The sequence below is a fragment of the Amia ocellicauda genome, chromosome 15 (assembly GCF_036373705.1).
Source record: "Amia ocellicauda isolate fAmiCal2 chromosome 15, fAmiCal2.hap1, whole genome shotgun sequence".
NCBI classification, from domain to species: Eukaryota; Metazoa; Chordata; class Actinopteri; order Amiiformes; family Amiidae; genus Amia; species Amia ocellicauda.
This window is the reverse complement of record NC_089864.1, coordinates 25884562-25909755: the sequence shown is the minus strand read 5'-3', so window position 1 is coordinate 25909755 and position 25194 is coordinate 25884562. Positions and strand designations below refer to the sequence as shown.

Here is a 25194-nt window from a genome sequence, read left to right as displayed (position 1 = left end):
ATAATTATATTATGTAATTGTGCTTCTATAAAATCTAAACTAATTTGATAATGTCGCAAGCAACAAAGACACTTCTACAATAAAAAAAAGCCACATGTAGACTGTTGTTAATACCTTATATTACCTGTCCCACTCAATATGTTACACATAATTTGACACTGACTCATCTAGTTTTGCAATTGTTTTCTAACATGCACACATACATCCAGGAATTGATGTCAAGATTTTTGACATCAGTATCTGTAAAGTGTATGTTATACCTCACAATATGCCACAGCATTGCTCAACTTTTATATGTAATACGAATTAATATCATACATTTTAGAGTTTTAAGTGTGGATGTATAAATTAGTGGAAAGGTAATGCTAAAATCTGGAGATAAAATTACCAAATGCAAACAGAAATGGCTTTTGAATGCTGGACAGTTTTATTTAATTTCATCAGGGAATAAACATGACTTACTTGAGCAGCTTGTAGGAAAAGTGAAGGGGAAAATGAATGTATCAGGGAAAATTAATATTTTAGAATATGGCAAAACATCTGTGAAAGAAGCATTTAGACAATACTTAATAGTTTGGAAAAAAAAATCAGCATAATGGCATACAAGTATGAATATTAAAAACTGGAAGTTATATCTAACAGTAGACAATAATATAATAAAGATTCGGTAACACTAACTAAATATTCCAGGTGATCGAACTGACTTAAGGCAGGGTGTGTGTAAATGTTTGACTGACACTGTTTGACTGTCAATGCCTGACCAATTGCCATGTTAGACTCTCCACACATAACATCATCCATACTTGTTTGCTTTCCAACCCTGTTTCTCTTTCTTGTTTTTCTGAGTATAATTATTCAGAGTCCTGCGTTGTTACAAATTGAAATTTTGATGCATTTAAATGCTGATTCTCAATCAAGTCCAGCTTTGACTGGGCCATTCTAGGACATTCAATTACTTGTTTTCTCTCCAGTATGACTTTGGCTGTGTGCTTGGGGTCATTTTCTTGCTAAAAGCTGAATCTCAGTCCCAGTCTTAGGTCTTTTGCAGACTGGAGCAGGTTTTCCTCAAGGATATGTCTGTATTCAGCTCCATCCATTTTGCCCTCTACCCAGATGAAAAGTATCCCCAATATTATGATGATGCCACCACCATGCTTTACAGTAGGCATGGTATTACTTGGGTGATGGTGCTCTGTTTACAGGGCAGATGGTTCTTTTCTTGCTTCATTGGACCTCAGCATCTTTTGCAGGATTTTACATGGGATTTTTCAGAAAAGGCTTCATTCTTGCCACTCTTCCATGCAGACCATATTTGTGGATTACTTGAGCTATTGTTGACACATGGACAGTTTCTCCCATCTCAGCTATGGAACGCTGTAGGAGTTGTCATTGGCCTCTTGGTGGCTTTTCTGACCAATGTCCTTCTAACCCGACTGCTCAGTTGGGGAGGACGGTCTGCTCTAAGCAGATTCTGGGTGGTGCTGTATACCTTCCACTTCTTAATGATGGACTTGACTGTGCTATCATCCTTTGAAATGTGCCTTTCCATAACTTAATCCATGAGTTGCTTTGAAAGCACTGCCCAACTGTGGAACCTTACAGAGATAGGTATATTTAATCTGAGATCATGTGAATCCCTTTTATTGCACACAGATGGACCCCATTGAATCCTGAAGGCAGTTGGTTGCACCTGAGCTTATTTATGAGTGTCATAGAAAAGATATTCTTATTTAATGAAGACTTGCTGGTTTCACAGACCTTGATAAGCACTATTCTACCTAAAATAACATTGGGTAGTCCATGATTAGTGCAAATTTGGGTCTGTGAAACCATCCCTATATGTTTTTAGTTTTTATTTTCCCCATTGTTTCCTACATTGAAAGTGTAGGTTGTGTAAATCAGGAGAAAAATCTAATTTAAATGTCAGGTTCTAACAAAATGTGATAAAAAGTCCAAACTCTGTGAATACTTCCTATTGCCACTGTCTATATGGCATCAATCATAAAATGGAATGAACTTTTAGCTTTATCAGATCAATATCTTTTGGGCTTATTATTTCTTTATTTTAGCCTAAAGCAGATTCATCACTAGATCTCAGAAGAAAAAGCAAATTTGCCTCTACCAAGCTTCTACATTAACACTGTTCCTTTCTTATCTCAGAGCTTTCCCATGCAACACAGTGTTTCTACTTGTTACCTGTTCCTGAACAGAGAAAGATAAATATATTAGGGAGTGATTGCAACATAACTAGAACACACGATTTTGTACAGCATTCTCTCAACACAGGATTCCTAGCCAAGAAGGATAAAATGATCATTTGTGAACCAAAACAGCAACCTATTAGAAGCTAAATTAATGAGTGACTTGCTTAGAGTGAGAGCACCCGCATCTAATCCAACAATTAGTTGAGAGGCGAAACTGGTTCCTCAGGACTGCGTTGAGGGAGGCAGAGAAGCCCTCTAGAGGGAGAGAGGTATTGCCATGTGTTTATTACAGCCTTGCGTATGGAAATGGAGATGATTGATACATTTGGATTCCAGTCTCTGCACTGTTCACAGGCCCCCAGCTCCCTGACAGACCTGTACCTAATTATGGGTGTGGTTTCTCTTCAGGGAACTATGTTAACGCTGTTTTCCTTGTCACAGTCTGTAACATCATGGCCTCATATTGGTTGGCCTTACCCATTCACAGCCTATAAGTTCTCTGTTAGCTCCTTAGAAAATACGTGCAACTATGCATATTGGATAAGCTCAATCATGTCTCATTAGACACTGTTTTTGTTTTCTAATATTAGTCACCTTCCCCAATAAATAATGACACAGAAAACATTAGGAGCTGTGTTACTAATGCAGTGCTGGGTGAGATGTAAACTGCGGGGGCTGATTTGAGCAGAGCTGCGTGGGGATTTTAATTCGGCAGGTTCTGTCATGTGTGTCTGCATGTGTGTGTGTGTGTGTGTGTATGTGTATGTTTGTGATGTAATGAAGATGGCTGCCCCCAGAGAATTGTCATTGTTTTAGCTATAAAGTGTGTCACCATACAAATCCTGCTCATTATACAAGGCCCACTTCCACCATTGGAGCCAGCCCATCAACTGCTGTTTAAGAGCCAAATTAGAGTTACATTTTACCGTTTTGTGAGTACTGAAAAGGTGACTGTTCAGGACATTTGTACATCATTAGCTTAATCAGATTACAAAACTACAGTGTTCAATGACCCCATTATTATGTACATACAGGAGATTTCGAGCTATAAATATTAGTTTAAAGAAAACAAAACATCTGGTCCCGATGAAGATCTGTTGTAGATCTGAATGTTGATTCCTGTTTTTTGTTTTTGTATTTTTTGGCCATATTTTATATGTGTTCACATACCGTTTCCTTTTTATAATGCTGTACTTTGTACATTTTAATAATGTACAAGTGATTGTGTTAGTGTTGGACTATCAATATTATGGTTTAAAATGTAAACACCAAAATACATTTGTTTGTATTTATTTATTTAGTTGTTGAGTAGTTTACCTTCTTCTGTCCAGCCCATCTGTAAAAGCCTTTCTTGGAATTTGCTTGAAAAATAGAAAGGCCTTGAGTTGGCAATGGGAATACAGCTTGTGCTGATTGCTTGCTTGATTCAATTGACTGGTTTTAATGAAGTTAAAAAAGGGGGATATTTAACAATCTAACAATTCCAAATGGACAGTTGCAGTGTGAAACTGATCCCTGTTTTTTATAGCATCATTGCTCATTAAAATGTAAGTGCTGCTGAGGGCTTATGACAGGATAGTGCAAAAGACTTGAAAGGGAGGAGAGAGATTAGCTGTAGTGTATGTGTGTGTGGACGATGGAGTCACACTGTAGATACACACACACTGTCAAAGAGTTTTGAACAACACCTCCACCTAGAGGTACCTTGGAGCACAACATCAGTTTATATATATATATATATATATATATATATATATATATATATATATATATATATATATTAAAATCATTTTACACAGTATTACCTGCCATCAGGTGTAAGAAAATAAGAGATATTTGCTGCTGTTGTTTTCTCACAACTAGTCCTTTTCTTTTTTTTTATAATACGGAAATGTGCAAATGTATGAAGTGATATGAAAACCACTATCATTGGAGCCTTTGGTGGGGAACTTAAGCTACTACATTCTCTAAAAATATGCTTTTTCCCAGTTCTTCAACCCCAAATCATAGCATCTGAGATTCAGCCATGTTGAGAGATTAGAAACTAACCAAACTGGTATGAAACGTTCAAAGCTGTGGAACTGTGTAAAAGGAATAGCATAACCTTTATGCAAGTTCAGCCTAAGCATGTTGTAATGCTATGGTGAAACCACAGTAAAACCATGTTAAAATACTGTTTATTTGGTGTAGTATTTTACATTTCATGAATAAAAACTATTCAATTTTTTAATACTTATGATTAAAATCTTTAAAAATCAATTCTTAAAATCACTTAAAATTTTTAAAATCTTTGTGATTTTTAACAAAAAACTAAACAATTAACTTCAAAATAAACGTGCCCAAAACAACAAAACAAACGTGATTAATGCAAAACTGCACACCAACATAAAAGTCAAATACATTGAAATTAACTGAAAATGCATTGGACAAAATAAAGAAACAATTAAAAAGGTAAAAATAAAAAACAAACAAAAAAGGTCCAATGCATTTAAAATTAAATCCGAAACGGTCAATGTATTTGACAAAAGAATATAACAAAACTAAACCTAAAAAAACCCTAAACAATTAGTGGTTTAAAAGCAACTAAATCTTTAAAAACAATTAAGATTCCTTTTTAAAATCATTTTAAAAACAATCATCCATAAAATATTTAAAAGATCTTGTACTCGGGCTCCAGCAGGGGGAACTGACCGTCCCCGGAGGTGGGTCCCATCATGGGATCCTGAGCTCCCCCAGATCTTGTATGTGCCAGTTCTTATAGGCTTCCTCCTTGCCCCTCTGATGGACCTCCAGATTGACATAGTCCCTTACGAACACCATGCCCCTCCGCGCGATGACGATCGGGTCCAGCTCCTGCTTGTTGAACAGACAGATGTTCCGTCCCTCCCACAGTGCCTGCTTCACTGCGCAGACGACACGCCACCAGCACCTCAGGGTGGATGATGATATTCCCCTGGCCGGACCGTACAGGATCTGCTGGGCGGTCGCCCGCGCAGGAACGGCAAACCTGTGGAGGAACGGAGAAAACAGGAGCCAGACCCTGTGGGCGGAGGGGCACTCACTAAAGATGTGAGCCTCCGTCTCCTTCCCCAGGCAACCCTTATAGGGGCAGGTGTCATAAGGAGCTATGCCCCTTCTGTGCATGAACACTCGGGTGGGGAGACACCGACTCACAGCCATCCAGGAGACATCTTTCTGCGTATTCGTGAGGCAAACGTGCGTAGCGTTAGCCCAGATAAACCGGCAGGTTTCGGGAGGGAAATCTTCTATCCGGCTGGTCTCCTGGGTAGATCTCATCTGGCTACAGATGGTCTTATAATCCCAGGAGGCCAGCACGACTTTATGGAGGCCTACTTCGAGCGCAAAGGCTCGGAGCGCCCTGTAGAACGGCGGGGGATCCCACGAGTGCGGCCTGGTGTTATCCATGGCGCAGAGGCCGAATGGTCTCAGGCTGCTGGCAAAATAAAAGCGGTTCATAAAACTCACTTTCTTGCCAGCAGCCTGGATGTTCTTGACCACATAGGCCAGCCCCTGCGCCTTTATCAGCCGCACAACGTCCGGGACCCCCCTGCCTCCATCCAGGGTACCCTTCACCATCTGCACTCTTTTCAGCCTCTCCATTTTGCTCCCCCAGACAAACCGAAATATAATTCGGGTCACTAATTTTGCGATGACCTTGTCTGGGGGGAAGATCATTCCTACGTAGAGGAGTATCGGGAAGAGGATGGCCTTTACGACCAGCACCTTACCAGCCATCGTCAAGGTCCTTGTGCTCCAGCCGTGGATCTTCCTTTGGACCTTCACTATGGCCTCCTCCCAGCTCCGGGTGCCCGTGTTGGTCCCGTCGATCGTGATCCCCAGAACCTTGATAAACGGCTTCACAGGGAACACGGTCGGCGGGCCCCGGCCGACAGGCCATGCCCTGGAGAGGTAGACCTCGCTCTTGGCCTTGTTGACAGCGGCCCCCGTCGCCCTGCAGAAGCCGTCCAGCAGTTCCTCGACCCTGGCCACGGACGGAGCGTCCGTGCAAACCACGGCCACGTCGTCCATATAGGCCAGGGCCTTCAGTTGCTCTCCGCCGGAACCCGGGAGATGGAAACCTGTCACCCGGACGTCCCGGCGGATCGCCTGCATGAACGGCTCCAAGCAGAGGACGTACAGCAGGGCCGACAGGGGACAACCCTGCCGGACCCCCGACCTGACCGGAAATGGTTCGGTCAGGTGGCGGTTCACAAGGACCCTGCTGCTTAGGCCGCTGTAGATGATCTTAACCCACTTCCTCAGGCCAAGAGCGAGACCCATCCTCTCCATGACGAGCTGCAGGTATTCGTGGCCCACTCTGTCGAAGGCTTTCTCCTGGTCCAAGCTGATTAGGACCAGGGGAAGCCCTCTCTCGTTCGAGTAGGCCACGACATCCCTGAGCAGCATGGCGTTGTCGGCCGCCGATCTCCCCCGGGCACCACAGACCTGGTCGGGACCCACGACTTGAGGGAGTGGCCGCTGCAGCCGGAGCGTCAGTGCTTTGGCCAGTATCTTGTAGTCGGTGCACAGGAGGCTGACTGGCCGCCAGTTCCTCAGATCTTTTTGGTCTCCCTTCTTGTGAAGAAGGGAGAGGATACTCTTCTTCATAGAAGGGGCCAATCTGCCCTCTCTGTACATCGACCCCAAGACCTGGGCCAGATCTTCTTTAAGCACCTCCCAAAAGATCTTATAGAACTCAGCAGGGATCCCGTCGGGACCCGGTGTCCTTCCAGAGTTAAGACTCTTTATCACCTGGGAGAGTTCAGTGGTGGTGATCTCTGGATCCTCCTCCTCCTCCTCGTCCCCCTCATTGCGGGACTCCAACAGGGACAGAAAGTGATGGATCAGATTTTGATCCACCACCTTCTGATCGTACAACTCCCTGTAGAAATCCCGCACCACTGTCTCAACAGCCTCTCTGCCCTCCACCTCTTGCCCCGAGGAGTCGATCATGGAGGACATTGCAGGCCGCCTCTCCTTCGTTTTCTTGAAGAAGAAGCGGCTGCATTTCTCATCGTCCTCCATGATGCGGACCCTGGAAAGGACCTTGATCTTCAAGAGGTATAAGAGAATTCACAGTGATCACACACAGTGATGTTTACTGCCCCCTATCTATGTGTCCCAGTTACCCTGGGGATTTGAAGGAGATCTAGATGTCTCCTAGTTTTGCGTCATCATTCTGTGGCTTCCAATCCATCTGTAGACCTTCATGACAACGAACACAGGGAATCCTGTAGAACATTTCAAAATGAAAAGATACTAGAATTATTAGGGGCAGGGCTCTTAAGCCTGACCTTATCGGACTGGGGAATTGTGGGATTCCTCTTGACAGAGCAAGAATGGCAGGGACTTTGATACAGCCTACCACCTGCCTGGATGAATACATAAGAGAGCATTCAAAATCTGTGAATTATTGATGCTCACAGGCAATGTGCTGTGAGAGTAGATATTTCATCTCAACATTCTGACTAGTGGGAAAAAAATTGAAAGTACAGAATGTATTTTTTGAGGCAGTCAGTCTCTGATTTGTACAGAGCACCCTTGTAGTCTGCATTATGATTCTGGTTACTATTCTAAAGTAGCTGTTTTGCTTTCATGGATTTCTAATGAAAGTCTGCCCCATAAGTAAGAAAATGTTTTCTCTGAACCTAACTTTCTCTGAGAGAGTGCAATACTGTCTATTTTTATTAGTCTCGGTTAAGTTCCATTGATAATAAACCTTATCGACTATGTATATGTATATATCCGGCCTCCTTTTTAAGGGATGGTTAAAGGAGATGTTGTTATTAATGCTGTAGACAGTGATTTAGCACAGTATAGGTAGATTAACACTGCAATGCTACACTATCTCTTGTTATTTATTGAGACAGCTCTAATGCAACATTTATAGAGGCTTATAAAAAGGACCTGTGGCCTGTGTTTCTATGCCGTTGCTTCTGTGCCGAGCCTAAATGAGCACATGAGCTGGAGAGGATTCGTAATAGGCTTGCCAGGGAGATATCATTTATCTCCAGAAGAGAGTAAAACCCATTATATCTCATGAGGGGTGAAGATGCCATGAGTTATAGGGACCTTTCTTCTTCACTGGATATAAATGTTATTTCATACACAAACCCATTAGGTATCCTGTACATAGAGCACAGAGTTGAATTGATTTTGCTTTTCTTTTATCCTCTTGTATACTTGTATACTTTCCTCTTCTTCCCTTGGATACCATAGTACTTACTTTGTGTGCTGTGTAGGATTTGCAGCAACTTATGGTCATTCAAAAACAATACCTAAATTAGGTGTTAATTTAACATGTGCAAGTCTTAGATACACCTACCTGAGAATATAGTACTTTTTAATGCTTGTTCTGTTTTTGTATGTATGCAGGGTGTTTAACATTATAAAATCTTTTCACATCCACTTAAAAAGTTGTTGGGCTCTTAATTTCCTTGATTTAAGTACTTGGTTATGCAGAGTTATGGCTAAATGTGTCTGGAATATGGTCACACTTTGAAGTTCTTTTGTTCAAAATATGTTTTTATGCAGCACTTTAGAGAATTTGTCATTCTGGCATCTTTCAGCTGGATTTTTTTTTAATCTTCACTATTAAAAGCATATGCAATGTATAATACTCCAGGCGATAAGCACACACAATCATATTGCTGGTTTTCATATTAAAATGTATGTGTACATAGCAAAATGTTTCCCTGTGTTCTGAATGTGATACCCCTGAAGAACCTGCACGAATAATTGAAATGCCATCATTTTGACAGTGTTCCAGTCTGTGTGTGTGGTGCTGTATGGTCTTGGGAGTGTGTGTGTATGTGTGCACTAATGTCCATTCTTGTGCTGGCCTGCTCAATGACCCTGCCCATCTTATTTGTGGAAGGAATCACCTTGGCCGACTTGCTTGACAAGAAGAGAGGAAAATTTGCTTGGTTTAGTCACTCCAGTGAAACCCATGGTAAATGTTCAAGGTGTCTGTGTTGCTCCTGTCCTTCTCGACCCGTGCCTCCTGTCAGCAGTGATAAAGTGAACTGTCTTGGGCTTTTGGTCACCGTTGTATCTATGTGGCTCAATATTTGTGTGGGTGTCTGCTACGCACTCCTTTGCGAAGAATGTATATCGTGAGCTGGCTATTACCTCTCCTGAGCTGCTAACCTTCAGGGTTTCTAAAGGGGAGGAGAAGAGAGAGTGGGGTTAGGCAGAAGAATCTTTAAAAATGTTTTATTTCATTTCTGTCATTTCATTTATTTACTTAATTACTTACTTATTTATTCATGAATGTATGTATTTATTCATTGACAAGCACAGTAGAAGCTACTTTGCGGTTGGGTGTCAGTTGCTCTAGACAGCCCTGATGTTGAAGCACGGGTTTATGTCCCTCAAGAGAAACCTGAAAAACTACACCTCTGACTTATCCTGCAAAATCTCTCCATCTTCTGTTTGAGGGCATATGTCGACAATAGTTTGAAATTTGCTTTGGGAGGACATGTTATAATAATACACTGTTATTTTATTTAATTAATGTATTCTCTGTTGGACCACAATCTCATAAAGGTTTTACTGGGGAATTATTCACTAATACTTCATACTTAATCAGTTTTTCTTTATTGTGTTTCTGCTGCTTGCAGTTAGAAATTGCATATTATTGCATATCTGTTCAGTTTTTCACAAGGAGATTACAGTCACTGAGGGATTTTACCCCACTTCGCAGGTCAGCTGGTCACCTAAATATATTTAAATAGCTTTCCGTTTCCTGGTTTGGTCAACTTTGTTCATATCTGTATTTGACTTATATGAAAATACATACTCAAATAAAATAATGTGTCAACAAAGTACAAAATTACAAAACAGGAGTCTCCTTTATGTAGTAAGTAATATTGTATTATTCATAATATGATGTGTAGTGGAATGAGATAGCAGTAGTTGCAGAGCTATACAGCAGTTAGTAAGTGTGAGACATGAGCAAAGTTTATTTTAAGACATGGTTAGGAGGTAAGAGACCATATAAGTAGTTCTTATGTTAATGGGGAATCCTTTGCTTTTTCCTAGATTTATTAAAAATCCCAATAGCAACATGGGATTTGTAAACACATAAGAAAACTGAGAGAAACAGTTATTATTTGTATATTGAGGCAGCTAGCTGACCATGTGCTTAGTGGGAAGTATGATTTTTTTTAGGCTGTTTCATGTTCAAACTGATTTAATTTATGTTGTAACAGGTACTTCTGTCTCAATGCAGGTTTCTCAGAAAACATGTGCAAAAAACGTTGGTGTGGATGTTACTGTTAATGTATTATAGTTTTTTTTAACTATTAAAAAAAATCTACCTGAAAACATAACATCAAATTGCATCACTGTTTGCCAACAGAAAAGGAGGCCCCAGATTATTACCCTATTACCCCTAACAAGATGAGACATTCAATTAAATGTGATCAGATTTGTATTACTGTGACAACTCACCTCACCAATTTCCTTTTAAACAGTCATTAAAACAAGCAAAATATGTCACAATGATTTGAAGTCAACACCCTGTGTTGCGCACACTGACAATATAGGTTGTTCTTTTAAAAGGCCTGGATTTGTTAGCGTGTTCTTAGTTCTAGTGAATTTGCTACATGTTTAATTCCTGTATTGAAAGGCTTCTTTTGCTGATATTGTATGAATGTTAAGTCTCCCTCTTACTGAGACACACTGTTTTCCATATGAACATGCATATGACACATAAGACCATTGTAAATTCATTGGCCAGTGACCGACTTCAGTCAGTGTGCTGTTGGATGATAGCAATGTTCTTGTGAGTCACTTGGTTGTTGAAGTTTTATGTGCTGGTTTCAGTGGCAATTTTTGTTTTCAGGGAAGCATCATCGGTTACAGTACATCCGAGGGGCAATGAAGAAAAAAGCAGCTATCCTTCGTAAGGCATGTGCGTGTGCATGGCAATCAGTGATCTTTGACATGAAGCATAAATAATTAAGATCATCTTTCCCTGTTTTGATTTCATTGCACTGGGGCCAGTCTCTCTTTTTTTTTTTTTTGATAGTGCTAGAAGCCTGCTGGCAGGTTTCTGTTGAAAAGACGCATTCAGATATTTTTCAGATAGTTAATTTTTAAAGCTCTGAATTAATATTCTGAATACTGATGTGCATGACAAACTCATATTCTGAATATTAAGAGGGAGACAGAAATGTCTGAAGCACTGCCATGTTGCTTGAAATATTTGGAATATGTGCATGTGTGTCTTTCATATTCCAAATGTTTTAATCTGAAGGCGTTGTTTGTTTTCCTTTGTTTAAATTCAAGTTATCTGTGGGTAAGTAAATCAAGTGATATCTTTCTTTGCAGGCCTTCCATTAAAAACAACCCAATTAATTTTGTTCTTGTTGGAATTGTGCATCAGTAATACTGCCCGGACACATAGAAATACAACAGTCTTCTTCGCTATTAGTCTCATGATGTAAGGAGCCAACGTCTACCTTTTAAACTCTTTTAGTTCTTCCACTTATTTCTTTGGGTTCTCAGCTGGCAAAAGGTGGACATGAAACCGCCACACAAATAGTGTTTTAACAGAAAAGTGAAAGGCATGGGTGGTCCCTGTTTATAAAATAGTTGAGTTTTGCAATGAATTAGTTAAACTGATGGAATGTATAATTCTGCAAATTAAAATTAAATAGATGAAAATGTGCATCATCTAATTAAACAGTTCCATAAATTAAACACAAATATATATAAATTAAAAAAAAATAAAGGAAAGCATCCACATTTGCACTGAGAAATAAGGCTAAACATGGATGAACTGAAATCAAGTGAGTATAATGGGAGTAATTGCCTATTTAATAACAATTTTGATTTATATACAGTAATTTAAGGCAAAACGTTTTTTTTTTCTTTCTTTCTTGATATTATGGACAAGAATATTGCAGATTATTGCACCAACTATTTGTGACAAGACATATTTTTCGGCTTTAACATTTTAGAAAACGTAGAGAAATATAAGTGATTATGTTGAATTGAATATGCCTATATGTAATGCACTGTTTTAAACATTATTTAATTACACTGGGGAAAAAGTAGAGCACGTTTGTTCTGGCACAAACTCTTGCTCCAGTTTCAAAAGTTATAAAAGAAGGGGAAGCATTTAAAGTAGGTTGGCATCTCCATTAGATTACAATTTATTTCCAATCCGACTTTGGGTTACTTTTAATTATAATAATCATCCATAATTCCAATGCAAGTATACCTAACATAACAAATGATTTCATATTGAATGCATATGATCCGAGCACGTTTTAATTACATTTTCCACATTTATGCATACTGTATTCAATATGAAATTTTCCCAGTTAACCCAGTTATTATAAACTGTTTCCTAAGTTTGAAACCTTGACTACTAAGTAAATTAGTTATTCAGTTATTAGTTATTAGCTATTATTTATTCCTGTGGAAATACATTCCTGTTATGATTGCGATGGTGTGGGGGCTTTGCTCTTTGAATACCACAGCAGTGATTATTGCAGTGTTTTGAAGAAAAGGATGAAATGTTCAACCAAGGCCTCATTTATGTGCTGAATATGAAAGGCCTCGTCCTAATTATGTTGAAGCAGGGTCTACACCTTGATCAGTAAAACTTGACAAAAGCAGATCAATGAGGTCATGTCCAATTTTGTCTATAAAATAGTGTATTTCCCCTCATTTTAAATGATAGTGCACTATGAATTGATCTGAAAAATTGCATTGGATTCTTTGGAAGAATTGTTTAAAGGCTGCGATATAGCTGTTCACTGCCAGCGCTCTCCAGCTTTGTACTCCAAGTTACATTTATTGTTCCATACATTCTCTAATTTACCTGTAGCATTTTGACTTAGTATTCCTCTTCTTTCATAAATAATCTCCCTAATATGATCGCTCGAAAATAATTAGCATCTCTGTCTCTCTGTCAAACCCTGAGTAAATACAGAGCAGCCATTCGTTTTATTGAACAGATTTTAGTTTTTCACTTTAATTAAATGATATTGGATTTTGAAATGTTATTCCACCATTCATTACGTCTGAAGTAAGCACTCCTTTGAAAGCTTTGACAACTCAAGAATTAAAAAATAGGAGCGCAATCTTTCAAGTTGATCTATAGGACTTAACTATGTTCCTGTTGTATTCTGTTTTCTGTGCTGCAGCACAACCCTTCACTCAGAACAAATCACTGCTTAAAGGACTGTTAATCTTTCTGGACACAAATAATAGAGATTAAACTAGTTCCTTTTGACAGAGTGAATGTATTTAACAATGTGCGCCTCAGGGGAGTGCTGAATATTTGTTTGCTAGATCAACCTGGAGTTGAGAAAGCACATAAACAGAACCAACCATAGAAGTAAAACGTAAGAACAAACTAACTGTTATACGCAATAGTGACTATTGTGTTTCCAACTCTGGGCTGTCTGCAAGATCACACCTCCACCTCCAGGTGTTCACTGGTGGTCCTTCGTCTCCCTTAAACTCTTATCAATATATTTTTCACAATGCCAACATTCTTGATTTACTGTTGTCCATGGTTTTATTTAGACTGAAGACAACATTCTTGTAAAGCAGAGAAACATCCTATCACTTACTCGGCAGGGCTGTTTTCTTTACTCCTAACTGAGAAAAGGTACAATCAAAAAGCCATATTTCATTAGTCACCAGTAAAACTGAAAATAAAAGCTTAAATGTTGGTAAGGCTAGCATCTTTTCATAAAGTTGATTTCTGACATCATTTTAAAAACTCCTAAATCTGTCCTACATGTAATATAGTTTAACAACATTTTAAACAACAGACACAGATACAATTATGAGTATTTCCCAAACACCATTTTAAGCTAAAACAAAGCATCAATTTCTAGTTCTATATTGGAATTTCCTCTAACCTGCTACAATATAACCTTCCTTTTAGCTTCCATATAAAGAAGTTAGAAATATGGGATATTGGCTATATTTTCCACCAGCTCCCTTCCACTTTCCCAAAGCAGTCTCATTCATGGTATCTGATGTAATAGTGTGTCCAAAATCTGCAGATTCTATGTATATTCTACAGCTGACGCCTTGCAGAAATGTTGGATTGCAAAAATGCATTACCAACAAAATAAAATTAATGGCATGAAAGAGAGAAGACTACTGCAAATCAAAGCTGTTCAGCTTTCTCTGGCAGAAAACTTTAGCATGCTGCCTCATCTAGCTTTTCTACTGCATGCTTTGACTAATGCAGTGTTTTATACTGTCATAGCAACTTTGAGTAGAGTTGTATTGGACCAAAGTGTTGTTTTGTAAATACATTTTAACAGCCTTTACTGAGAAGTATGGTATATATTTGGTTTCAGAGTATACAAATGAGAAAAAAAAAAAAAAATCAAGGTTATTTTTATTTGTATTCCTATTTATTTATTGCTACATCAAAATGATACTCTTTGGTTTTGAATTCACTCCCTGCATTTGTATAAGTGTGAGTGACTTGCTAGGTGAAGTTTTGCTTTTCTTTCTCCTCATTTTGCTTGTGATTGCCTGGTCAGTGTTACCAATTTAGGAAATTTGACTTTTGAAACCACACAAGCACAGTGCTAGAGGGTGACTGCCACGAAAGGTCATCTTATTTATGACTGATACATTTGGCGTACAACTGGTGTTTTTGAGATTACTCAACATACAAGAAGCTCGTATTAAACCTTTCTGTGTGTATTCAAATTTGACAATGAACTTCAGCAGCTGCCCTTTGATTATCAGGTGTGAACTATTCTCCTTTCAAGGAGCTATTTAAAGGGAAACTGGAATGGTTCCTAAAATTATGTTAGTGTGCATTCGTATGTGTTTCTATAGTATATAAGTAAGATGTATAGCACTCTTCCAGATTGATTCTTCCACATGTGTGTTTGGCTTCTTGACTGGCAAGAGTGCAGATGAAACTGCTGAAATCTCCTCTGTTGATGGAAAGGAAAAAATAAAAACTATGTCTTTACTGTTTTTCCCTAAGCTATGGACACAGCAACCCTGTCTGTTGTCTATGGAAACTATAATTGCTGTCCAGGAGTAAGAATATGGAGTAGAAACACTAATCACTCAAGTTGACGCAGGCAAGCCACTATCCGGGAAGTAACCATACAACAACCTAAAATGTGCTTATTTCAATATGTTTTTATGATATCGTTTTGGAAGTGTGGTATACATCTCATTTATACACTATAGCAATGCATACAACTATATTGTTTAGGAACCATGCCAGTTTTCCTTTAAGGAACTCTCAATGATGACCACAAAAAAATAATTTAAAAAAATGGTTTCAATTGCTTGTTGCAGTCTGGGCACATACAAATGTACCAATATGTACTGTACAAATGAGGTAACTATTAAACAGCCATTTGCTAATTAATTGATGTTAAGAGTTGGGAACACTGTAAGAGAGAAAAACCAAACTGTATCTAGCCAAAACACCTTGGGGACAAATTGATATTGTAAATAAACCTGTTTTTTTTTTCTTTTTCTTAAATTGATTTTTTGTTTTGTTATTGCTTGTGCACATGATATCCTGAAATAAACTGTATTCCTCTGTGAAAAGTCATATTAGTACATGGCAAATATTTTTTTAATTCTGAAGCTGGAGCCACACAAAACTGGGACCTCATCTTCACAGCAAGAAGAAATGTTATTATTTTTCCCCCTCTCTGTGTGTGCCTGAGCAGTGTCTTTGAAAAAGAAAATAGGGAATCAATTTTTTTTTTAATTTTTTTTTGTCCAGTGCTATCAATTAATTTGAGCTGTAAAGGTCAAGGTAATAACCAGCTTGTAATTATTTTTTGGTGGCTTTGAATAGTCCTGGTAAATCATCTGGATTCTTTTAATCTTCAACCCCCTACAGTGAGCATGCCTACAAGTGAGACTGAGTCAGTAAACACAGACAACGTGCCTGGCGGGGAGATGGAAGGAGAGAACTGCTGTACCAGACTCGCGTAAGTCTTTATTCTCTTCTCTTTTGTCCTTCTCTCTTCTCTTTCTATCAACAGCCTTACTCCTCATTAAAAGGGTTTTGCAAGAATTGGTGCTGATTAGTCCAAGAAAAAGAGCGCTACAATTATAAATGTACATTAAAGATATATACGTAGGGGTATTTTCTGTATCCTTTCTTCCTCAGTTTTGCTTTCCAGATATCTCTTGATATGTTTTCTGCATCTACGTTTTCCAGAATTTTATTTTACCTTGAGACTTTAAAGAGTTTTCACTAGATTCTCTCACCTCCTCATTCCAGTGACTGAAGAAAATCTTTCTTGCACACAATCTATATAGTTTAGATTTTATCCAACAGGACCAGGGTTGTTTTTTCTTAGTGGCTACACTTCCTTCAAGACATGCTGTTTTTCTAGGAGACAAACATACTATGAAATGTCTTTGCCCAAAGACAGCAGTATCACCTTTTCTTTTCCTCAGTCTTGGAACAGAAATGGCTAAATAGTGACACTTCTTTCAATATCTCAACATCCTGAATTAATGAAAATGATTACAATGTACACAATACAGATGCAAATCTATTGAGGTAGGCAGGAATACCCTGTAACACAAAATAATGTATCAATAATAATGTAATTTTTTTCCATATACATTATATCGCAACATTATTGCAATATATTGGAAATTATAAAGATTGTTTTTTTTTAATGTATTCATAGGAATCTAAAAATATATTTTGGCAACTCAAAATCAGATTCTACCTGGAAATCTTACTGAAATCCAATTAGGAAAGGAAAACAATACATGAACAATAGATATCTTATGCCTCATTACAGACTACTGCTCAAAAGTAAATGTAACAGTGGTGTAACAAGGCTGGGGGTTGTTTGGTCAGTACCCGTAGAGTAGAGATGGTCAAGACAGAAGGTATGTTTTGTAAAGTAATAATATCACTGCATTCGTCAACACCATACAACCCCCCCAGGAACTTTAAGGTGAAGGATTTGTTTCTCTGTGATAATTACTCTAAACACACCGCATAGGCCTCCTGCAGTCTTGCAACCTGAACGACAGTGGAATTTATGTGGAAACCTGACAGGAGGCTAGAAAACAAAGTGCAGCCACCATACAAATGCCCTGGGAGGTGATAGATACTGAATGAGCCAAAATAGATGGTGATACACCACTTTTTTAATATAATACAATGTCTAGAGAACTGTGTTACAGATGGAGCAGGCACGGTGGAAGTGTTTTGATGGGGAATGTTTGTCGTAAAAATAAAAACAGCAGAACATTTCCGGTCCTTCCAGTTTCATTATCTCATGACGTTAAGATTTCAGAATTATACAGTATCATACAAATCAAGAGTTTTTTTCTGAAAAATCCTTTCATTTCAGTAAGATTATCCAGATACAGTTACTCCATCATTTTGGCGGCCTATTAATTTGCATGTGTACTTGTTGGCAAATGTGTCAAATATAATTTACTAATGCATTAAGATGAATATATATTATTTGTTAAACTGTACTTTTATTTTTCAATGATACTTCTAAGTTCGTGGAACATGTATTATTTTAAATAAATTGTTATTTTCTGTTGTACTTGTGAAATAAACTCAATTAGCTTACTGAATACCAACATTTATCTCTGTAGAATTGGATATGTGGAAAAAACAAACCTTTAGTGTGTCTTAATGGTAGATTGTTTAATGTAATGTTACTATAACATTCTCATTTGGAAGTGTTCCTAGTTTTATTTTTAAATATCAACACCCCCTAGTTAGATTTTCCACCACTTATCCTGATTCTTTTGGACCCTATTTTGACCTAAAGCAAGAATCACCCTGTCCTGCTGTAGTTTCAGTGTTTCAGTGTATATATACCAGCCACTTCTGCCTTGTCCAGAAAAAAGTCAGGAAAAAAGTGGTATAGATGTCCGGAGATTTCTGCATTTAATGTATTGGTACCCATTTTGTTCTCTGTACTCTGTTTGTTTGTGTTTTTTGTTTTCCAGTCCCACCACTATTGGGCATCTTTATACTGGAGTCTTACTGTTTAGGTCAATCAGCAACATTACAGCCAAACCTTATAAGTATCTTAGAAAACTTCTAACATGGCACAACTATTGTTGGACCGGTTACATGACATTTTATAGAAGCAAAGCTTGTTACAACATTACTGCATGTCCCATTACTAAATAGCCATTTACACATTGACAGCGAAGTGCCAGAAGCGTGCTGTAATATTTGGCACATTTAAATGCACTGTGCTGTATATGGCATGTGCTGTTTTTGTCCATGTTGTAAATATCGTTGAGGTCTTTTCTTCGCTGCAAAGTTGTGATACGATTTACATCCAGACTTCATTTAGGATTCCCTTAAAAAATAATCCCGCTGAGATTTGTCTTTCTAATGTACCCACATACAGATGCTTTTTTCACATTTTTAATTGTAAAGGTACATCTTTTTAATATACACTCACCTAAAGGATTATTAGGAATACCTGTTCAATTTCTCATTAATGCAATTATCTAACCAACCAATCACATGGCAGTTGCTTCAATGCATTTAGGGGTGTGGTCCTGGTCAAGACAATCTCCTGAACTCCAAACTGAATGTCTGAATGGGAAAGAAAGGTGATTTAAGCAATTTTGAGCGTGGCATGGTTGTTGGTGCCAGACGGGCCGGTCTGAGTATTTCACAATCTGCTCAGTTACTGGGATTTTCACGCACAACCATTTCTAGGGTTTACAAAGAATGGTGTGAAAAGGGAAAAACATCCAGTATGCGGCAGTCCTGTGGGCGAAAATGCCTTGTTGATGCTAGAGGTCAGAGGAGAATGGGCCGACTGATTCAAGCTGATAGAAGAGCAACTTTGACTGAAATAACCACTCGTTACAACCGAGGTATGCAGCAAAGCATTTGTGAAGCCACAACACGTACAACCTTGAGGCGGATGGGCTACAACAGCAGAAGACCCCACCGGGTACCACTCATCTCCACTACAAATAGGAAAAAGAGGCTACAATTTGCACAAGCTCACCAAAATTGGACAGTTGAAGACTGGAAAAATGTTGCCTGGTATGATGAGTCTCGATTTCTGTTGAGACATTCATATGGTAGAGTCAGAATTTGGCGTAAACAGAATGAGAACATGGATCCATCATGCCTTGTTACCACTGTGCAGGCTGGTGGTGGTGGTGTAATGGTGTGGGGGATGTTTTCTTGGCACACTTTAGGCCCCTTAGTGCCAATTGGGCATCGTTTAAATGCCACGGCCTACCTGAGCATTGTTTCTGACCATGTCCATCCCTTTGTGACCACCATGTACCCATCCTCTGATGGCTACTTCCAGCAGGATAATGCACCATGTCACAAAGGTCGAATCATTTCAAATTGGTTTCTTGAACATGACAATGAGTTCACTGTACTAAACTGGCCCCCACAGTCACCAGATCTCAACCCAATAGAGCATCTTTGGGATGTGGTGGAACGGGAGGTTCGTGCCCTGGATGTGCATCCCGCAAATCTCCATCAACTGCAAGATGCTATCCTATCAATATGGGCCAACATTTCTAAAGAATGCTTTCAGCACCTTGTTGAATCAATGCCACGTAGAATTAAGGCAGTTCTGAAGGCGAAAGGGGGTCAAACACAGTATTAGTATGGTGTTCCTAATAATCCTTTAGGTGAGTGTATATATGTATACAAAGGTGCCTCACAGATCCAAATGCTAGCTGGATGTGAGCTCAGGAGCTGCGTCAATGCATTCCAGCAAGACATTTTAAAGGGTAAACATTCCTCAGATATCAATGGGTTTAATGGACTGTGACAGTTCACTTATAATTACAACACAGCTACAGTTCAACCTCAATAATAAAACCAACGTTTTCAGGCAAGCAAATAAAAGGTGCTTGAAGAAAAAATAGCTGTTTTTGCTTTTCATCTGAAACGAGGCAGAGCAATTAAGAGTCTTTTTGTCAGTAATGAGTTTACACATTCTCCCTGCAGGTGGTGGCGGCAGATATACTACAGAACACTGATTTCACCCCTCCCTGCTTTGAAACTGCCTTTTTGCAGGGGGCTATTTCAGTGTTCTGTAATGTATTATGTAGCAGTTCAAATGAGTACCTTCAAGCCGTACCTGGCAATTACAAACACACATGTCACTTTTTGTTTGCTATATTTTGTGTGAACCGGTGTAGCATGTCTAAATAGGGTAAAGCGTTGGGGAACAAGCGGAAACCTGTGACGGTCTTCGTAGAAAGGGACCTACTCAATCACATGACTGCAAGACAAGCTGACAATACTTAATTGTAATCAGCAAATACCCTTTGTTGGATAACAGATAATAGAGGACACAGAGGCCATGATGTACTATACTCTTCCCCTGAGGTATTGCAAATATTTTCTCATGAATGTCTAATGATGCCAGTAGAATGACAGCAATCAAAATTAAATGGGACCAGGAGACATATTTTTTTAAATATATATGCTAAGAGTGTGTGTGTATTTTTTTTTCTTAAAATATGGATGTCTAATGCAACAGTGCAATATTTGTTTTTCCAGATTCCAGATTATTTAAACTGTGCAGTATTGTTTTATTCTACTTTAGTACTTTTTGCATATAGGTTATGTGTTGAATAGAATTCACTGCTTATTATTTTTTCCATGAGAAATTCACAAAAAAATTCACAATCCTAATGAACCTGGTTTCACTCGATCATATAGCTTAGAAAAAAATGCAATATTGAGGAACAAATATGGTGAACATAAGTGTTCCTTTCAGATTTTAAGTTAGGAAATGCATAATATAGATATAAATGATTTTGAAACCATAAAAACCATGATTTTGTTTCATCTCATTGCATCAGTTCAGTGCTAATACAGTACTAGTAGCATGTTTCATCAAACTGGCTTCACTGCCATTTTGCCTAGATACTGAACTGTGGTTCCATTTGCTGAGTGGACTATGTGGATATGTGCTACGAGGTTCACACAGAATACAACAACAAGAAGTACATGGCCAACTATAAAATCACATTGTACACCGTGAATATAGTTTTGGATAATTTGACGCAGAAACTTCAACACAAAAAAATATGTCCCTTTTTTGCAGTAGACTCATAACTGACTCTGATGCTCTCCTCAAGTTTCTTTCATTTTGTTAAGAAATGCTCAGGCTATTTCTCTGTGACCACCTCTGTTGATTGTGCTGTTTATTGTTGTTATGAAGATTGTCATTTTTTGCAAAACAATGTCTTTTGTAATGTCTTGTTGTATGTATAATCCATTCTGTTTTTTGTTCCAGAAATAGGATCTCCAAATCCAAGTTCAGGTTAGTACATTGTAATGGCAACAGCGTTTTCAAATGGCAGCCCCTTCCGTGATTGTTGGTCTTTGTGTGATTGAAGTGGTGTGTCTACACTTTGTGCTACATTGTGATCACAGTTCTGTGACAGTCAAGTACAGCTTCAAAACGTGAGAGTCTGCTCAGTAAGTAAAACAATATACATTTTAAATTATGAAATTAAAAAGAAAAAGAAAATTACTTAATTTACCTCAATGAAAACTCATAACTCATTGTTGAAATGAATATCATAGGTTTTTTAATTTCTTTAGTTAGCACTGGAACATCAAGTGCCATTATGGTTGACCAATTCCCTAATACTTTCATCTTTTTCTCTCTCCTTGAAGCAATATAACTTCAAACACTTACAAGGTGATTTTCGATCTTTCATCAAAGTTAAATGTGCTCCCAGTTTCCTTAAAGTAAGAGTAAAGGAAATAATGATTTTAAGAAATTGCTCATTTTGGAAGAGACAACTTAGTAAATAAATAAAACTAATATTTACTTCACCTAAAACAATGGCAATGTGTGGTGTATTTTATTTGGAGACAAACAAAAAGTGGAGCAAAGTTTGTCCTGGAGCAAAAACCTTTGAAAGTCGTCCAGTTAATCACAAAACTGGTAGAAAACGAACAGATAGATAGTTTCATGACCCTATGTTCTAAAGCTACTACGGAGGACTGTTTTATTGTTAACTGCTCCAGTGCTAGGGAGTGTGGTCTGATAATCGGTTGCATGTGTTACTTACATCAAGTAAAGTCATTCCTCCCACTTTTGTTTGTTCTCAACTAGAATTTTCTCTGTTTCTATGCAAACATGCTCTCTTGATGCCCCTTCTCCCTCCATGGTATTGAACTGGCAGGAATCCTACCACTGTGTGCTGCCCACAGACCGTAGCTTATTTACATTTTCATGTGCATCAGATGAGCAGTAATGTGTGACTGACTGCCCACTTACACTGGGTACCAGCCTGCCATGCCTGTGCTGATCAGTTTTGTCTGCGTGTGATATAAATGAGTTTGAGGAGACTAGAGATCTCCATGGTGATTTTCCACAAGCTGAAGTTGATAATGCAGCTTAATCTTGCAAGGAGCTGCTTTCCCTTCATCACACAAATAAGACCAGGAATGGCATTGTTCAAATACACTGAGGTATTTTAACTTTATTAAAAAAAACAGTACCACTTGAAAAAATAATCTAACGATACATCATTTAGAGATAAATATATATAGTTTATACTCTACATTGGGGATAGTAGAATACTGGCCCCATCCAATCTAATTTGAGGCAGGTCTTGAATAGATCAAACTCCTGAATTCACATATTTCTGGTCCAATTTCTTCAATAGAATATGGATTAAGGATTCATTTTATCTCTGTTTGTAATTGGATTGAAATTATTGTCTGTTGATTTTTGTTTCCTTATACATCTCTTTCCCAATTTGAAGAAAATACTGCAAATCTTTGGAAATTAGTGAAAGTTACATTTCTGGATCAATTTGTGGCAAGGCAAAAACATTCCACTAGCTGTAGTTGGTAGTGTAGTGGATATCATCTAACCCCACTTCACATGGGAAATCTGCAGTATAATAGTTATTTTTTGAAGATATATATTTATTTTATGGTAATTCTTTTTGTTTGATAAAGCAGGTTTGTATGCTAATATGGATTTAGGCTGGTGGACAGATATGTTAGAAGGTCCAATTAAGGCTTGTCTTGTGCAGAAATGTGTGTGTGCATTTTCAGTTACATATTACCACCATTGCTGTGACAAAAGTATGCTTAGTGTTGCTTGGTGCTAAACAATGGTTTAATGTGTGTGTGGGTGTTATTAGCCCTAAGTATGTTTCATGTCCTAAAATAGTTTTTTTGAGTGGGGGGCCCTTCTACCTCCCATAATTGTCTGTTTTTAATCCCATAGCTTTTGTTTTGCTCCCAAATCCTTGAGACATCACTGTCAGTCACTTCTGTTTGTAAAGTGTGACAATAGTATCTCAGTGAAGGTGACAAATATAGGCCCAGGTTTCCTTCAGACTGTATTTTGCAGTTCAGTAGAGTAGAAAAATATGTTAAACTTATGAAAAAAACAGTATGGAAAAATATCATCTTATTATGATCGTAAGCAACAGAACAAGTCTGTAACATGCAATTGCATCAGTTTAGCACTAGAATATTGCTGTTTTTAAGGGAAAATATTTGTGTGTTTCCACCAAATTTAGTAAAATATCAAAGTGATTAAAATAACCTCCTTACTGCAGTTATTCCCGTAAACTTTTTTGACTGTAGGCCTCTGAAAAATATTAGATTAAAATTACACATCAAAATTGTACAGATATTAAACCAACTTGTTGGTGAAATTTGGAAATATCCCCAATAGCAACCTAAAAAGGTCAAAATTATGCACAGACATGTTTGAAAATATGTGCATTATTAAGCTCTCTCTTTCAAGTTAAAAGAATATACCATTAGAAAGTACTTAAACCCACTGTGATATTGCCACCTTGTGATAAGTGATATTGAGAGGTGACAGTTACAACAATATTGTCAGAAGAACATCTGAGAAATTACAGTAGTCACTTTTTTTGCTTGCCATAGAAACATATGTATAGAAGATGTGTCTTCATATTTCAGCTGTGTATTACAAAAGAGAAAATGCTTCAGGAAAAATATATGCAAAGAAAAATAAACTGCCATCCCCTTACTCCCTACTGCCTACATCATTACTAAACAACTACATAGCTTTCTATTTTTAACCACTCATATGCTACTTGAAAGAGAAGATGGCTCTAAATATATATGGTACAACATCAAACAGCCTGTTAGCATGCTGATGTACATTTAAAATGTAGAAATACATTTAAAAGCATGCCATTTTTAAACAGAAAATATATTTGTTATCTTAAAAAAAGTCTTATAAACTTGAAATATGTATTTATGTATTTATTCTGAATTATGGTAGTATTCATTCTGTCTAATGCTTCCAAATACATAGATTTTTCTCTAACACATTGGGGACTGAGAATTACATTTTCACTGTGGAAGTCAAACAATGAAGGGAGATACATTTTGCTATTCAATTATGTAGCAATAAAGACAGCAATAAGTCATCCAAGGGAAACATTCTCAAACAATTTATAATATATGTTTTCTTTGTGAAGTAGTGTACATTTAGTTTGCATTTGCTTATGTTTTATATACTGTGTATATGTATCGAAACTAAATTGATACAGTTGTGTAGTTACATATACTTTTAAAAGTACTCTATCAATACAGTATGATAGACACTTAGTGTAGTGTTAAAAGGTATAATAACAGAGTGATACTACAACATTTGTATTATATTAATATTTGAGCACGACTGCAAGTAAAATTAAATACATTTTATTATACTAAATTAACATTTGTCTGAAACTTTTAAATGACCTACTTTGGATGAGTACTAGCTTGTACTAATAACCTGAGATATTTGCCTAGTCTCAGCACCCTGCTGAGGTATCAAAAGGAACAGATAATGGGAAGTGTATGTTTGCTTGCATTGATCTTATCACTGTAGCACATGCTTAAACTGACACTAGTTTAGCGAGATATTGAAGAAAAGTTAAAAACAATGTCTCCCTAGCCACAGTGATTTTCTTTTCTTACTGCAGTTAATTTTGCTTTGGATTCCAT

General features: G+C 37.8%; 1 protein-coding gene across 4 annotated transcripts in view; it reads left to right on the top strand.

Moving 5' to 3' along the window:
• The window catches only part of cacna1c (calcium channel, voltage-dependent, L type, alpha 1C subunit), a 285783-nt gene that overhangs the window by 198784 nt on the left and 61805 nt on the right, over positions 1-25194 (top strand). For all 4 annotated transcript variants that reach the window (XM_066724501.1, XM_066724502.1, XM_066724500.1 and 1 more), the window contains exons 9-10: positions 16093-16183; positions 21488-21514. In XM_066724501.1, coding sequence (XP_066580598.1) covers positions 16093-16183; positions 21488-21514 — 118 coding nt within the window. The remainder of the gene's footprint in view (positions 1-16092; positions 16184-21487; positions 21515-25194) is intronic.